Genomic DNA, 17,059 nt, shown 5'->3' on the forward strand with positions numbered 1-17,059 from the left:
ATTAGTCCTGAAATGCCTGACCTTGAGGAATTAAAACCATACAATCTGAGAGCTATTTTTTGGATTTAAGGACCTCCAGGCCATAGAACTCCTATTTCCTGTAGATTTCACAAGACTTAATTCTTTTAGTTCTTTTGGTCCTTTGGACACAAAAGCAAAGCTTACTTCAGCTTTGCTTGCAGCAACTGTCTTTTTAATACAGGAAATCTGAAGCTCCCCCTCCCCACAGACTCTTACGCATTCACACATACTCTCTAGAAAGGTAAGACACTTTATTGAATTTGTTGATAAATTAAGAAAGGACTATGAACCGGACTTATGGATCACAGGTGCTTGTAAACAGACATCAATTCCTTCCCACAAAAAGCCTGACTCCATGTGCTCAACCAGCAGTCACTTTCCCCAGCGTTGCTCACAGGCTGCATAGTGATGGAGGGCAGAGAAAAAGTCTTCATAGCTGATGTTCAGGTGGGAAGGCAAGGAACTGAGAAGGCAAGTAAGAAAAAATTAAAATAAGCTTCTATAAACACCAAAAAAACTCACATGGCCAGCAAGGAATATCACTACAAAAAGCAAGCTACTGTCTGAGCAACCTTGTGAAGTTGTTTTCAACATTGTTATTGTCATTCAATTCTAGTAACTACACCAGGTGTTAAAAATCTTTGGCACCCTCTAAAGCATAGCCTACTCATTAAAGAACACAGGGCACTTCAAATTAGCTAGAAAGTTGGAGAAGCATAGGTCTGCCCAGACATTTAATTGCCCTATAAATGCTCTCAGATTTTAGAAATATAGGCAGATGTAGTCAGTTCAGTTATTAACAGAATTACAAAGTAATCTGGAGGCATTACCATCTCATATTATCCTATTTGACTTATATCCTTAGTTTTCCCAATAGAAACCTGTAAGCCAGTCAAATCCACATAAGGAACACTGACAGAAATGGGATTGCATCACTGAAACTAGATTATGACAGAAGTTGTTCTTTAAACCTGAAGAGTAAAGGCTGTTGTTGCATAATTGTGGTTGAAGAAGCAACAATGAATGTTTGACAGGTTTTATTTAACAGCTTTCAAATATCTTTAAATCAGTCTCCAGTCACATTTGTTTAGACACACTCGCTCTTATGGCTATTTTAATAATAAGTCATATACAGACTTCCTAGTATAGATATTATTCTAACATGCTTCACAATATTAACAGGCAACTCACACAATCTCTGTCAGTCTGATGTGCCACGGAAGGAATCCTAACGTGCTGTCCACAGGACCAAACTTCAAGACTAAATCAGGATCAGGAAATCCATTTGTACCTGTAAGAAGTTAAATGAGGTTTTGTCAAATTCATCAGAAGGTTTGTTTTAATTCTAAACCCTAAGGCATCTCCTTTTTCACTGAATGCATTTGTTTTTAAATGAAGTGAGCTCCTGAGGGCAAGTTAACAATTTAAGAGCCCAACAGGACATACTGGTCTTGCAGCACTTGACCAGGACCAGCTGAACAAAAGCTTAGGCAGCCACTGCAGGCCCAGCTGGACTTATTTTAGTGTCAGGTAGTTTTCAAAGATCTGGTAAGGAAGTAATAGGAACAGCTATATTGTTTTGAATAACAGCAACCTTGAAACTGCTGTTTAAACTGACTTGTTCTAGTTTCATCTTGGCAAACCAGATTTTAGTAGTGCAGAACATGCTGTACCTTGACCCATACCTGCTACAAACTGACTATGCAGAGTTGCAGTTGAGTAAAAAGGCCACTAAGAACCAAAATAAATAAATAAATAAAGCTTCCATGAAAGAATAACAAATTGATACCAGTAACACCAAGAAAACCAGTTATAAAAAAACAAACCAAAACCCTGTCAGATTAATTGCCTCTCTCACAGTAACTTTAAATAACTTTTACTATGAAATTTCAAACTGCTACAGTTGACATCTTACTGGTTAAGGATTGTGGAAGAGCAAGGCAGTATTTTTTTTCCCTGTTATTACATGAACAGCATGAGCCATCCCAGGGCAGCGCTAGATAACAATGAAGGACTTCATTAAATGCTCACACTCTTACTACCTATACCTTAAAACCTCACTACCTATACCTTAAAACCTCAACCACTGTTATTCCATAGTCTAATTCCAATTTGGACTGCCTCACTGCCTCTGCTCAGTCTCTGGAATGAGGCATACAAACAGCTGTTTGAAATAAGCTACTAAACTCCATTGCCCAAGAAGCAGAAACCAAATACTGGAGTTTGATGCACAAGAACGTCTCCTCAAGAAAAGTGAGGCTAAATAAATCTTTAGTAATTTGCTGTCCTGCTCACAATTAAGAGAGCCTTACTGAACTCCCAAGCTTGAAGATAAGTGGTCAAAAAACATTGTTCCTCTTCCAAACACTTCTGCCACAACTGAGCAACTCCAGAGACAGGCAATAGGTTTAAGTCTTAGTCCAGATTTCCCTGCTAATTCTAGAAAGTTGATTAGGACAACACATAAAAACAGGATAGTAGCCCAAGGAGGACCAAGAAGGTAAGCTGTTCTTCATGCACCTGCCTAGCTCATCTAAAAAGCATTCCAGCAGCAATAACCCTACTTTCTTATAATGCTGCAATTAGTTATGATTATTGCATGATATTTCTTGTTATCCCTTCCATTATGCACTAATTTTAAAAGTTAGCTGCGAGAGCATTTTTGTTGCATGATGCTTGCCTTTAGCAGATAAAGTTTAATACTGCCTATTTTCTGGGGACTTAGGATGTTATTTCTCAGTTCTTTCCTCACTAAAAAAAAAAAACAAAACACACACAAAAAACCAAAACAAACAAACAAAAAAAACCAAAACAAAGCAGTCTAGAGCCTTTTACAAGTTTAAGTTTAGCTGTAGAGGAACTTCCCTTTGGAAATAACAGAACAGGAAACTAAGGCCCTACCAGATTTTGCTCTCCCCAGGTTTTGAAGCTGAAGATTTCAAAAAGTTCACATCCTTCCCCCTCCACTGAATTATCACATTAATAATCCTTTTACCAGAGATTAAGAAGTTATTTTTCCAAGCATGTGCATTCCTAAGGAAGGATGAAGTATTTAGATACGAGAACCATGTGCCATAGTCCAAATCTTATCTTAAAGAAAAAAAAATATAAAGCAAAAGCTGCTTATGTGTTCAGAAGTGAGGATGTTAGTATGAAGAGCTTTGCAGGAAAGCAGAGAATACTTAGAAGTGGGGACTCTGAAGGAAGCAGACAGATTTACTCATCAGCTGATTCAGTAGCTGAGTACTCCTCAGCTGGCCAGTTCAGAAGCATCTTCAAACACTGCAATGGCTTTTCAAACAGGAAAAGGCCTTCAGAGAGCCAGTTAATGCTAATATTTCCTTCTGGATCCTATCTGAAGGAAAATGAAAATGTACACTGTAGTATTACCGTCAGAACACCCTATTCACAGCATAGCAATGTGCTTTCCACTTTGCATCCATTTTTCTGCCTAGACATACCAACACTATAAATAAACACATGTAAAAACTCCCTTGGAGCTGCTAGTTACAGCACTCCAAGCATTGCACACAAAAATAGAAGCATTTGGGATCAGACTGTCAAAAAAAAAAAAAAAAAAAAAAAAAAAAAAAAGAGGCTAAAAAACTTGGACACTCAAAGGACAGAGGAATCTGGCAAACATCCCTTCTAGGTCAGGAGTTGTGTGTGTGGAAGCAACATGAAGGAAATTTGTAGAGCTGAGAGCACTACTCTTCTTTCTCCTCATAGATTTTACAGGGCAACTTGAAGAGCCTTGAATTGATAGTTATGCTCTTTACTGGGAAGGCAAGCATGGCAAGTAGAAACAATATTATAATGCAGCCTGACACCTACTTTTTCTGAAAACAAGCTGGTTAGCTGAGGCATCTGCTCAGAAGAAAGTACAATTACACTGAAACTTAAGCTGTAAGAATTAAAGCATGACTGGATTAAAAAACCAGAAAATCCACATGACAAGCTAGAACCATAACATTTGAAGGCTAGATTTCAATAACTGCATCCTAAATGTGAATTGGAAGTTAAAACCCTACATTATCAGGTATTTAAAATCAAAAATGTGACAAACCAAACTTTACAAAAGTTACCACAAACACAAGCACCAAAAATATAGCTACTCAAGTAATTGCTTTTCAGAATTCACTGCAATCAGATTGCTGAATTCACAGATATTTACATTCAATACCTTTCATTATGATTTCACAGAAACTAAGTTTTCTACAACTAAAACGAGATGTTTCATAAGCTGCTGCTATATAAGTCATCGAAGAACAGTTCTTTACCTCCAGCTGTCCCTAGAACATTGAAACCAAGAAAAATTAATAAGCAGGACTAGTTACAGATATATATACAGTTTTTAGCCTCATGCATTAAGCAGCCTTTCTTTCCAAGTTTACACTTTTTACATATCAAAAGTCTAGGAGATTTTCTTTCTGTGCTCAGTTAGTATGCATTATATGTGAACAATAAATCTGCACAACTTAAGACTGGGGCCTAATACTTTTTTAACACAGCCAGACACTTAAATGGCATGGATGGAAGATTATGAAAAAAGCACTTGAAAGCTCCAGTTAAGCATCACGGGGCAAAATACATATGGGGGGTAATGACTGTAAGCAGTTCTTCACAAAATTGAGTGACTGTTTTAAAGAAGCAATTATTCATCTCCCTGAATTGCCTTTAGGGTATATAACAGGAATAAATGTCTAACTTATTTCTTCAGGTGACTTATTAAATACATTCAGTAATCTGTTCCAGTGAGAAAGCTATCATGCAGTATGCTGACAATAGGGATAGAATTCAGTTTGAAATTAGGGTTAAAGTGTCAAAACTGCCCCTGTAGTCAAGTCTGCAGAGCAATTCAGCTGACCATCCAATGTGAAAAAATTTACTCTCTAAAGTCCAATAATATGGGAGCCACACTACAATAGTGTGACTGCAGACATCCACGTTCAAAGTGTGCAATCTGAAATCTGAGCCCTGCCAAGCTAATTCCAAGCTGCAATTAACATGCATGAATCATCTAGGAAAGCTGAGCAACCTATACAGCTCTGTGGTGGAAGCTTATTGTAAACTACTCCCAGATGCCAGATTAGGGCAGCCCTTCCCTTATCATAAGCTATTGCAACACAGCCATGCACCTCTGTGCAGAGTCCAGTAATTTGCATGAATTAGAAATAAAGATATACCTACGCTAGTGTAAGTTATACAGCAACAAAAAGATCAGCAAGTGCTCTATCATTTGCACTCAGGGTGATAGTTATGCAGCAGTTACAGCTTTAATTGCTGTAACAAGAGCTGTATAAGACTCATACCCAGGTCTGCAGCAAGCTAGCTAGCAAAGAAGATAAGTTATAATACTCTAGCTTCAGCTGATCTTTTTTTTTTTCACAAAAGCTCACTGCAGAAACATCCCTGTAGATGTAAAGTCTGAAAAAGCTGAGACTCTCCAATTTGGCTTAAGGTTTCCTTTTTCTGGCTTCAAGAAAAAGCTCAAAAGGGAGAAAATGAAGTAAGAGATTGTTAGCAGAAGCACGAAAGCAATCATAGCTTACTCTAACACATAAGGCATCAAGATGCATATTTTCTAAGCAATAAATCATACTGGAAACCAAATCTACCATGAATCAAGTACCTCTTGCCCCCCACCCCATAAAACCATGTCATACTTACTACTTAATAAATTGTCTAACACATTCACATCCAGGTCTGTGTGTGTTCTTTGCTGCTGTGCTACCAACTGACAAAAGTTCTGAGCAGCTTTTACTATATCTGCTTTTCCATCTTCTGGTGACAGCACCTTCAGTGTAGATTGGGCAATTTAAAACTGGAAGTACAAAAACACAGTTTAAAAGCAACAGAAATACAGTTGTTTTCAATGTGCGTTAGATATTCACAGGATATGACTGAAATTAAACTTGCAGTTTACTTCATGTTATACAACTAGTCATAGATACAGCTCATTCACCTCTTAGAAAAGTTCATAAGTATTATGGATTTACTGCATTTAATTAAATGACTTTCTACAGGACTCCTCAAAACTTGTTGCCCTTAAGGTCATTCTTGGAATGTAGTGTCTTCCAGGGAATCTGCATTGGTTCTTACTCATGTCAAAACACTGAAAGGAATGTGCCTATATTGTAACCTGGAGGTTGATTAAGCAATGGCAAAAAGGCTTGCAGTTCAGGGAAAGTAAAAAAAGATCTAATTCCTACTCCAAAAGAAGGTCTTTTAACTGTGACTGTGGACATTCATGTGATACAATGATTAAGCCGGGGACCTCCCTGATTATGGTCACCAGATCTTTCAGCAGCACTTCAAAAGTGATGCAAGAATTACATCAAAGATTGCTACAGAGAAGACAGCACCCAGATAACAGTACCAGAATTCACCCATTAATCTGTAATTATCTCTGTGATTTAAGAGGACGTTTCAGAAGAATCTTAATGTCTACACTATTAGGAAGTAAGATACTTTTCACACTACATGACTTGCAGCATTGTCAGTTCTGATAAAGTAGCCAAGAGCTAAGCTTACCAAGGATGCTGAAGGCTACAGATAGTGAACTAAACACAGACTGAAGTAAATGTGTTAACTCTAGTGTGTGAACACATTAGGCTCATATAGAATTTATGACAGTTACAACAAGAAACTTAAAAATTGCATTTCTTAAGAGTGCAGAACCTAAATGCCCTCTATGGCAAAGGCCTGCTTTAATAAGTACATGCCTCTGATTTACTAAATTTTGAACAAACTTCTAGCATTTGTGTTAGTCAGCATACTTGGAGCAGAAAGCACTTATTCAAGAACATTAACCTTGAAACATATGCTAATTCTCTGTTGCTACTACATGCAAAACCTGGTATAACTTTTTTATTATCTTATGCCCTTTACACCTTATCTAGTGTCATTACACATCCATATGACAACCAGCAGTTGTGGTCCTTTCTTTCCTCCTCCACAGTTGAAGGTGTAAGTTTGTAAAGATGGAGATGCACATGTTGTTAACTTGAACCCCTTACAGGAACTGTAATGTTTTTTGAAGTCTCTCAGCAAAATAATTCATCTCACTGAAAAAGTGGGGAGTTGAGCTCCACCAACACATTAAAGGGGTTATGTCACAAAAGCTGGGCTAAAGGGAAGATCAGTTACTCGTAATGATCACTGCAGGAAAGAGTAAGCAATGCTTCACTTTTAGTTAGCAACAAATATGCATAATCAAAGTTTAAAACTAGCCCAGGAAGTTGCATCTGTTGTGAATATGCAATGTGTAATAAAGGAAAAGGTCACTGTACACAGGAATGTGTTTAAGTAAAAGCAGCTTTATGATTTATATACAGATGTGTAGAGTCATAGCAATGCCCCCTTTGGAATTCATCTTACCTTGATCAGCTTTTGTCCTGATTTGAAAATTCCACGGTGTACTTGGAGCAATCAAGTCCTAAGAGTTCTTGCTGTTGTTTTAAAATTTCATCCACTCAATCTGGAATTATTCCTCTTGAAAATACCTTTAAAAAAGGTTGAATATTAGTCAACTTCTATAAGGAGTGCTACAAAACAAATCTGACACTAGACAGGAAGACAAAAGCCATCAGGTAGTCTGTACTGGTTTCAAACTGGAGTTGAGTATGATAAGAATCTAAAGCAAATGTTACCACATGACTAATTTTCAGTTGACCTTGGAAAGACAGCTCATGTGCTTTGTTCCTCTTTCACTCAGCCTGGTTTAAGTAACAAGCTGCAATTGCATTAGGGATAGCTTAAAAACTTCCTTCATTGCCCTTAGTATTCTATTAATAATTTGAGATAGCAACACCCCACCAGCACAGGACCACAAAGTCAGATTAACACCAAGTTTCTTGAATGTCCGTGATGATGTACATTTGCAGTTTAGGTCTGGGGATGCAGGCTAACCAACTTAAGTTGTCACAAAGCAAGAGTGAGAAGACTAAATCAGTGGATCAGGCCACAGTAGCTGTCCACTCTTATGCCATGGCCATGCCATGGATTTCCTAAGAGGAGGATTTCACAACCTGTATATTCCAAGGAGTTAATGCAGTCCCCAGGGGACTTTTTATACGTACATTTTTGTTTTGAGCACAGGACATCACAGAAAAATGATTAACATGCTTGCATTACTCTCCTAAAATAAATTCTAGCTCTTGAGACACTAGGGCAACTATATCTAATTAAAGCCAAAGTAAAAAATAAGCATTACAATTTAAATATTTACAATGCAAAAACGTGGCTAGGTATATTTACTTTGGAACGGGTAACACTTTCATCACTTTGTATTCAGGGGTGTTACTAAGATTTAATGTGGAAAATCCAATGTCAAGTACTTCTGTTCAAAAGTTTAAGAATGACCAATGGAATAATCTTACAAGAAACACTCCACTTGTGCCCAGTTCTATGATCAGGCTTATGATTAATCACTTCAAACCTAATTCTGGTATTAGGGATGGCTACAAACAGCAGTGTTCACATTAGTAGTGGTCACACCATGTACAAATATAGTTTTGTAATACATTAGAAGTTAGTCTGCAACATGAAGTGATTTTTTTTTTAACAAACACAGATTTTTTAATGCAGGCTTCATTAGAGATTTTAATAGATGGTAAAGCATCTGTTTTAGCCTCCCATTGCTGGATACTCCCACAAAAATCATATATTTTCTTCATTATGCAAAGTATTAGTGATCCTTTTATCCAACTTTGCATGCTGACAGAAGAGAACCATCTCGGTAAGAAAGCAACCTGATTAAAAAAGCTGTTAGAATACTTTTACTAAATCTAATACCGAAGTTAAAGCATTGCACCTTGTGTTCCTGCTTACTAGTATGCATTCATATGTGTTGAAACCAGTATTTTCAACCTCCAATAATGCTGGTTTAATACAACTCTGCTTGGATAAGTCTGTTTTGCACCAGTTAGCACTGACTGTCTTCCTTACACTTACAACAAATAGCAGTGCAACTACTGCAACTGCTCATCCCACATCATCTTTAGTAACATCTGTACAAGGCTACACGTTCCTCACCCCTAAGCCTCACTTGACTTCCATTCACTTTTCAAGATGAGAAAAAGAATGCTACTTTGTTCAACATCCAGAAAAAGTTGGTATAATTAGGAAAGGCTCCAAGTCAGGGAAACAATAACTGCTTTTTTTCTCCCTCTCCACCCAGCACTATCGATAACATTTCTCATGAAAAGTTGTTGCCTATTCCTGTGAAAGACTGGAAGAACAGATTTGAGAATCCACACTCCAGCTGTAAAGTAAATCAAGACACTGGGGATATGAGGCAGGAGATGAGAGCAGTGTGCTTACTGCTCAGTAAAATGGGACATCAGCTAAAGTGCTTGGTCCAGCTCAGAACTGAAGGTCTTTAATACACACAGTGGATACTGAAGACAAGCTACATGTGTTCTTGAGATTTGACTATCAACAGCATTTCCCTTCTCTCCTCATTTCTCTCACCCACTTCCTTAGTTGTTCAAACCTGGATCCTGTGTTGCTCTAAGAACAGCAGTTTAACAAACTAAAAGCTACATTAGTTGTGCTGTATAGCTGTATGTCTTTCTTGGAAAGACTTCCACACCCAAATTCCAACTGATTCACCAGCCTTGACATACCTGCAGTTTTCCTGCAGAGAACATCTCAAAGCACATCAGAAGATTGTAAACATCCAAAGAAAACAATTTCTTAATTTAAAACCAATAGCATTTGGGCGCTTTACTCCTTCAGTGTTTTGTCTTCCACTTGGTGCACAGACTTTCTTATGGATGCTTATGATGACAAATAGTCATGCTAGAAGCAATGTCCATGGGCCACATTCACATTTGGCTTCAGAAACTATTTTACATGGTTGTTGCTTAGACATATATTCTCTTCCCTTGCAGTTTCTCAAATGTTTCTCTAGATGGTGTATTTTTTAAAAAACTGAAAATATATCCAAATTAGTTCTGGAAGAAGCTGTTGCCAATTTATATGGTAGATGTTGTAGACAATAGTGCACAAATAGATCAACTCAAACAGAATTCAGGTGTTCCTAGGCATTAATAGTTAAGTCTTTATTTAATGCTACCTTCAAATTGTGTTCAGTTTTGTCTTCCAGAAAAGTTGAAAGGAAGTCCGGATACAATTTTAACATTACAGAAAATTAATGTTTGACAAGAGGTATAATAAATTTTAGCATTGCAATAGCTCTTTAGCTGTTTGTTGGGGAAAATTTCAGACCTACTACTGTTTCTAATATAGAACATAAACACAAAATTGTCACTATTTTTTCTCATTAGAAATTATTTTTAGTTTTGAAAAGCAGAAGCAGTTCAGAATTCTGGAGTCTTTGCCAACTGGTAAAAATGTGTAAGTTCCAGGTAGTGAGTGTTTTAAGAATTATGTGTATTTAAACACTACAATTCCCAAGCCACAAGAGTATAAAACTTTGGTTTGTTTTTTTTTTTTTTATATACTAGTGCAAGTGTGGGAGATTTTCTAGGGGTAATTATTATTTTTACAACACAAGCTGTTATATTGACCATTACTCCTCATTAGAGATGGTGTAAACATGAAGTGTTTTAGCTTTCCATGGTAGTCCTCCATTACAGAAGTCTTTTCAGGGCACAAGTCTTTTGCTCAGCTTTACCATAGTTACAAGCCATGTCCTTTTGCAAACAATTGTGGTGTTTCAGGGCTAGAGATTGACAAATGAATTTTGTAATTTCAAGGCTGCAAGTTCAGCAGGAGCAAGGCTCAAAACTGACAGCAACTGCAAACTGGAGGGGAATAACCAGCACAGAGAAACACCAGGTGGTATCAACCCTTTTCTGGCTAGACTACTACAGATACCCCCTGTTAATGCCTTGGTAGCATCTCAATGTTCAGCATTTTCACTTGCCTTGCCTTTCACAGCAGCAGAAACTGGTAAAACACAGAAGAGTTGGCTCTCCTTTAACAGGACATATCTTAGCCAAAGTTAAGCCTATGCAAAAAAAATTTCCATAGCGTTTCAGTTATTTGCTTTTTCTCAACTCCCTTCCAGTGCTAACAAGAGAAGAGTCATAAGAAGTTTGTTTTAAGCAAACTGTTGTTTGAGAAATATCAAATCACAACCCACTTCAAATAAAATACATACAAAAACCTATCACATGAACAACTTCTGCCTACATCCTTGTGTTGGATCATGCTGGTTGCAGTTTAATGGAGGAAAGTAGGGTTTCAGTCATTACACTTTACCTCCCAGGACTGGAAGAGCTGGAGACAATGATTTAGGTTTGTCTATTACAAGAGATTAGTGGCTGAAGTCACTTAAGTTTTAATCACAATAAAGCTCCTTAAGTTAGGGAGTGCTAACCAAACAGGACGAATTCAAGTTAGGATTTACCACCTTAGGATTTACCACCATTGTTCAGCCTGGAGAAGAGAGACCTCATCGCTCTCTACAACTCCCTGAAAGGAGGGTGTAGCCAGGGGGGGGTTGGTCTCTTTTCCCAGATGACTTTCAACAAGACAAGAGGACACAGTCTCAAGTTGTGCCAGGGGAAGTTTAGGTTAGATATTAGAAAGAATTTCTTTACGGAGAGAGTTATCAAGCATTGGAATGGGCTGACCAGGGAAGTAGTGGATTCTCCGTCCCTGGAGATATTTAAAAAGAGACTGGATGTGGCACTCAGTGCCATGGTCTGGTAACTGCGGCGGTGGTTCAAGGGTGGACTTGATGATCTCTGAGGTCCCTTCCAACCCAGCCAATTCTATGATTTATCAGCATGGCTGGATTTCTATTAAGCAAATAAACCCTTGATCAAATACCTCAAATTTTAGTCAATCTCCATCTAATAAGCCGGATGCACAATGTAGCATTAGGTTCATTATGGTTTTGTTCTGCTGTCTATCAATGAAAATTGGGAAATGAGAAGCCCTAAAGAGCAGAGGCAGTAGAAGTATGCCACCTTAAGCCTCCAAGCCTATTGGAGTAGAGGAGGAAATCTCACTTTTGAGCACTGCAACTCACAGCACCATGTATTATTTATTTGTTCAAGACAGTTACTTATATCACAGACTATCTTCCAAAGCCTTCTGGCATACTTATCTTTATGAAATTAGTGAAAATAGCCAAGTACCTGATCACATTCCAGAAGTATTATCCAATACATTTGTTACATATTTGATCTCGTAGCTGTTTGAGAGAATCATCTCAATCCCAGCTAAAATGTCCTTATATATAGGACATCTAATACAGCTGCTGCAACATACTACTGTCAGCTGGTATGCAGCTGACATTATTATTTTGACATCAAAGAACACAGGAACAGGCTTCTATTTAGTAATTTTGTTAAAAATAAAGAAATTCACTGCTGTAAACAAAGAAACAGCTTATCTGGCACTTCTTTGAAGAACTTCATGCTTCCCTCTTCCTCTATAGAAGAGGTAATTAAGGATACATTTTTGAAGTATTCTACAGGAAACTGACACAGTATTTCTTCCAGTAAAGGCAACCATGGAAGATCAGCCTTGTAACCAGTTTCCTCCTTCAATGAGAAGAATCTCAGTACTACAGCAATGACGGGAAAGGAACAAAATTAAGTATACCTTACCATATCTAACACAGATTGAGAGCACTTGGTACTGTTTTCCTTCTTCACACAGCCAGCATCAGTGGGGACAATCTATCATTAGGTCAATCGTTGGTACAATTCTATTAACACAAAACCTTGCTGAAGCAGCTCAGCATACTAAAATTGACTCACCACCTGAGAAGATGATAAGTACACAGAATAATTAAGGTTCACCCTTTGCTACTAAGAACAAGATTTACCTGACTTTATGCATTTTTACTACACTAGTGTTATCACAAAGTATTCCAGACATTGCTATTATTCAGAAGTAGATTTTGTAGCAACTGCAACCACATACACAAGGACAAGCCTATCTGGAAATGACGTATATCCAATCCAGACACCATAAGCACCAAACGATGCTGTGCAAAAAGCAGTTGTAGCTGCTATCCCACAAAATCCACTGAGGGCCTGTGAAGAACATGCACCTATAATGGCAGACTATCCCCATCAACTCTAAGTCTGGAAAAAAACCACTGAATTAAAATGCTTATGTTGCTCTGCATTGATTTGCTTTCTTCAGTTATGTTACAACAACTTTAGGTTATCCTGCCCTAGCAGGGGGTTGGGCTCAAAGGTCTTTCAAGGTCCCTTCCAATTCCTTCCAAAAACTTTTTACATGCAACTCCAGCATGAATGAGACAATACAGGCAAAACCCAACAAATAATCTCCAAGATTTTTTTTTTGTGAACTGCTAACAAAGACAGTTGTTCTGCAAAGCTGTCTCAGCTACACTGTCCTTCAGAGGACAAACTAGTAATTTCTGGTCATAATTTTTACTACCCTGTAATAGTCAGTCCTAGACTAGACCGGATTTCAACACATGAGCTGGAGAAGTAGAAGCAGCTTCTTCAAAATGAAGGTGAGAGACACTACACCAGCGCTGGCTTCTGCCTGCCAGATAGGGTCTTGGTGACAGCAGCCACCCAAGCACTGGCTGGTGCCTTCACCCTCCCCAACACCAAATGGTTGAGCAATCTGAAAACCAAGACCACCGAGAAACTTCTAGCTGAATCTGTCCCTCAATTCAGTTCCCGTAGATATAATTTGTGTAGCTCAATGCAGAGATCTAGAAAAGTGACTAAGCAAACATGTTAGACAATACTGCAGATAACTTATTTAAGGTATAACAGAAAACAGAGATCCTATACCATAAAATGTCTTTTTCAGGCTAGGACAAATTGTCTCTTGGCATTTGTGTTTGCCCTGCAGCATTTAACCTGGCTGAACACTTTTAAAAATAAGAGCAAAAACAACAACCCATAAATGGCTCTTCAGAAGGTGTTGACTGTTTTCTGTGTCCTTAGGACATTATGCAACTATTTGTTACCATTCCTTGACTTCCAAATGAGGAAGTATGCTCCCATTGAAATACAACACATCCAAGTTCCAAAAGAGCTCTGCAGAGAAGGCCAGTTTAAACTGCTAAGTGTTTGGTATTAAACATAATTTATTAAAAAGATCTTGAGAATTGAGTGAAAATTAATCCACTTGAGTCTCGCATCATGTACAAAGGACCAGGCATGAAACTGAACTATTAATGCAGTGGATTTTAAGAAAAAAAACAAAAACAAAAAAACACACACCAAAAAAACCATCACAAATGCCTGCAGTAAGGTAAAGACCTGACTACCTCAGATGTACTAGACAGCAGATTGCAGCTACTTAGGTGGGATGCACGGTTCAATTTTTCCTCAGAGCACACTATGACAACTATTACAGACTATCCTCAGCATAAATCTATAGACTTAATTTAATTTGCATGGTATTTCTAGGCAGCCATCAGAAGTGGCTTAAAACAACAGTTAAACAATCATCTCTTACAGTCTTGCCATTGACAGCAAAAACACAGGTATCTTTAGCATGAAGTCTTCTCCTCTGGTGAGGACAGAAACACAGGATGCAGTCAATTTTATTTATTATTAGCCCTTCTGAGTTGATAGCTTCCCTAGCCTTTTCTCTCAGTACAGGGGCAGAAAGCTCCACCTTAGAAAGTACTTAATAGGGCTGGTTTCATCATCTGAGTTAAGAAAAAAAAAACACGTATGAGAAATCCAGACTTGTTCTGCGATTACTGCATTGAATGATCAATCCAAATTCTGATCTGATCTTTATGATACTCTGTGACGTGGAATCAATGAATCTGCAAGAGCAGGAGTTCAACAATCTTACACCTGAGATGCAGTAATGAATAAAATCACATAGCAAATATGAAAAACCAAAGCTTTTCCAAGCACTGGCTCAGAGTTAACTCAAACATCAAGTAGCTCTAGTGCTCATAGCAAATGCAAACCATGTAATTTATTACCACAGACACAAAACATATGCTTATGCTTATATACCTTTCTGTCCCTTCTCTTCTCAAGAGTAAATTCAAACAGCCCCTTCGCTTCGTCCACATCTGGAAGTCAGACAAAGCTCACAGACAAGGCTTGCAAAAGCAGGTAGCCTAACCTAGAACTCTTCTCTCTCCTAACAGCCCGTACCTCACACAGTCCTGGCCCCCACATACCACTAGTTCCTGCCAGCCCGGGGCTGGGAGAACCTCTAGAAAGGCACCAGTGGAAAGCAGGCAGGGTTGAGTCACCCCGACACAGGGACAGGAGGACTCTCCGGGCACATCCCAGGCTCACCAGGGCCAGAAGCGCTGCAGACCAAGCGGCTCCCGCCACGGGAAAGGAATTGCTGACAGCGAGGCCGGAACGTGGCTCGGAGAGACCAAGGCAAAGGGAGTCCCCTCAGCTCCTCCCCGGGCCCAGACGGTGCTGCCTGTCCGGGGCGCTGCCCGGGCGGCCGCCCCAGGGCCCGAGCTCTTAGCGGCGTACCGCTAGCCCCTCAAGCTGCTTACCATTATGGTCGTAGACGCTGACATAGGAGATGCCCACCGCCATGCACCACACCACCAGGCTGGCCATGTCCGCGTAGCTCGGCTCCTCCTCAGTCACCACCAGCCCCATGTGCACCGGCAGCTTCTGCAGGGCCCGCCCGTCTAAGCGCCACCGCTGCCGGCACTGTGCCGCCGGCCCCGGCCCCCCGCCGCCGCAACGCGCCCGTCTTGCGGGCGGCGAAAGCCCCGGCGCCGGAGCGAGGAGCGAGCAGGAGGCGGCGGCGGAGGCTGCGCGGCGCCAGAGCCAGGCGCGGGCCCAGTGGCGGCGCGGCCGCGGAGGCAGCTCAGCAGCACGCGCTGAGGCAGAGCAGGGCGCGCAGCAGGGCGTTGCAGCGCGCGCCACGCCCAGCCCCCCACCCCGCTCATGGGGGCGCGCGGCGCCGGGGCGGCGGCGCCCGCCGCCGTGCTCCTGCAGCCGCCCGCCGCCTCTGCCAACGGACAGGAGCGGCGCGGGGCTGCGGCACGGGACCGGCGCGGGGGTGCCTGAGGAGAGGGTGCTGGGGGTGCTCAGCCGCAGCGCGCCGCCCGCCTCCTCGCCGCGCCATCCCCTCACGGAGTCGCGTCCTCCGCCGGCAACCGGCCGCCGCCACTGCGGCCATCTTCCTACCGCCCCGCCTGATCTTTCACCTGCACCCCGCCACACGCAAGCCACCCTTGGCGGACAAGCTCGTGCGGTCACTTCCGTCGGCGGGGAAAAGAATGTACGTTGGCCCTGAGGGAAAGGGGACGGGGAGGTGGTGAGGCTCATCGGGGGGGAGGCGGGGGACGGTCCGGGGCGGGGTTGTTGGGGCGGATCGGGCGGGGTCGGGGGCGGGATCGGCGACCTCTCGCCGGGCGGGCTGGCCGGGGGCGTCTCCGCCCGACGGCCGGAGAAGCGCGTCCGGTGGGGGTGAGCGGGGCAGGGAGGGTGGCGCCTTGGGAGAGCCTCAGTCCCTCTGCAAAGCCCATAAGGCCCTGAGTGTGTGGTGTCCCCCATACCCAGAGCTTTACTCGTCTTGGTGCCCCGTCATTGGAGTCGCTGGAGTGTGAAACGGGAAGGAGCCAACTACAAAAGCACGCCCCAAGTACTTGACTGGGTGGCCCTGCGCACCCGGGTACCCTCCTGAGCGTACCCCCTGGTATGCCCAGGCCGTGAAGATTTGTTGGAGCGTTGTGCCATCTTCCCGCAAAACCTGCGGTTCCCAGTTTTGCTGCTTAGGCTTGTAATGGCCACAGAACTGGGAATCAAATCCCGCCGCAGGTAAAGACATGGTGAGAACTAGCAAGCTACTCCTACCATCAGACATGTGTGGGCTGAAATGACACAGGGAGACTCTTGTTAAAAAGAGTCTATTAAAATAATCCCCGGTATAAAATCAAGCAAAATTCTGTAAGACAAAAATATTTTCCTTTCCAGAAGCGTTTCTCAGACTTGGAATAACAGACCAACATTAGCCAGCAAAAGTAACAAGCTGAGAGGAAGGCTTGTGCTGTTCTGTAAATATCTACATCTTTAGCTACCAAAAATTTGGGTGGCTGATGATAGGTTTAAAAGTTAAA

The 17,059-nt window shown here is 41.1% G+C and overlaps 1 protein-coding gene across 1 annotated transcript; it reads right to left on the reverse strand.

Annotated features, from left to right (window-relative positions):
* Positions 1-251: 251 nt before the first annotated feature.
* On the reverse strand, positions 252-15,886 carry NUS1 (NUS1 dehydrodolichyl diphosphate synthase subunit). The gene is given in 10 exon segments (XM_030448237.1): positions 252-484; positions 1,213-1,312; positions 5,692-5,833; positions 5,835-5,845; positions 7,402-7,414; positions 7,416-7,496; positions 7,498-7,526; positions 15,482-15,773; positions 15,775-15,849; positions 15,851-15,886. Coding segments are annotated over 10 exon segments (870 nt in total). The 3' UTR covers positions 252-393.
* Positions 15,887-17,059: the final 1,173 nt, after the last annotated feature.

Source organism: Calypte anna, chromosome 3 (genome assembly GCF_003957555.1).
Source record: "Calypte anna isolate BGI_N300 chromosome 3, bCalAnn1_v1.p, whole genome shotgun sequence".
Taxonomy (NCBI): domain Eukaryota; kingdom Metazoa; phylum Chordata; class Aves; order Apodiformes; family Trochilidae; genus Calypte; species Calypte anna.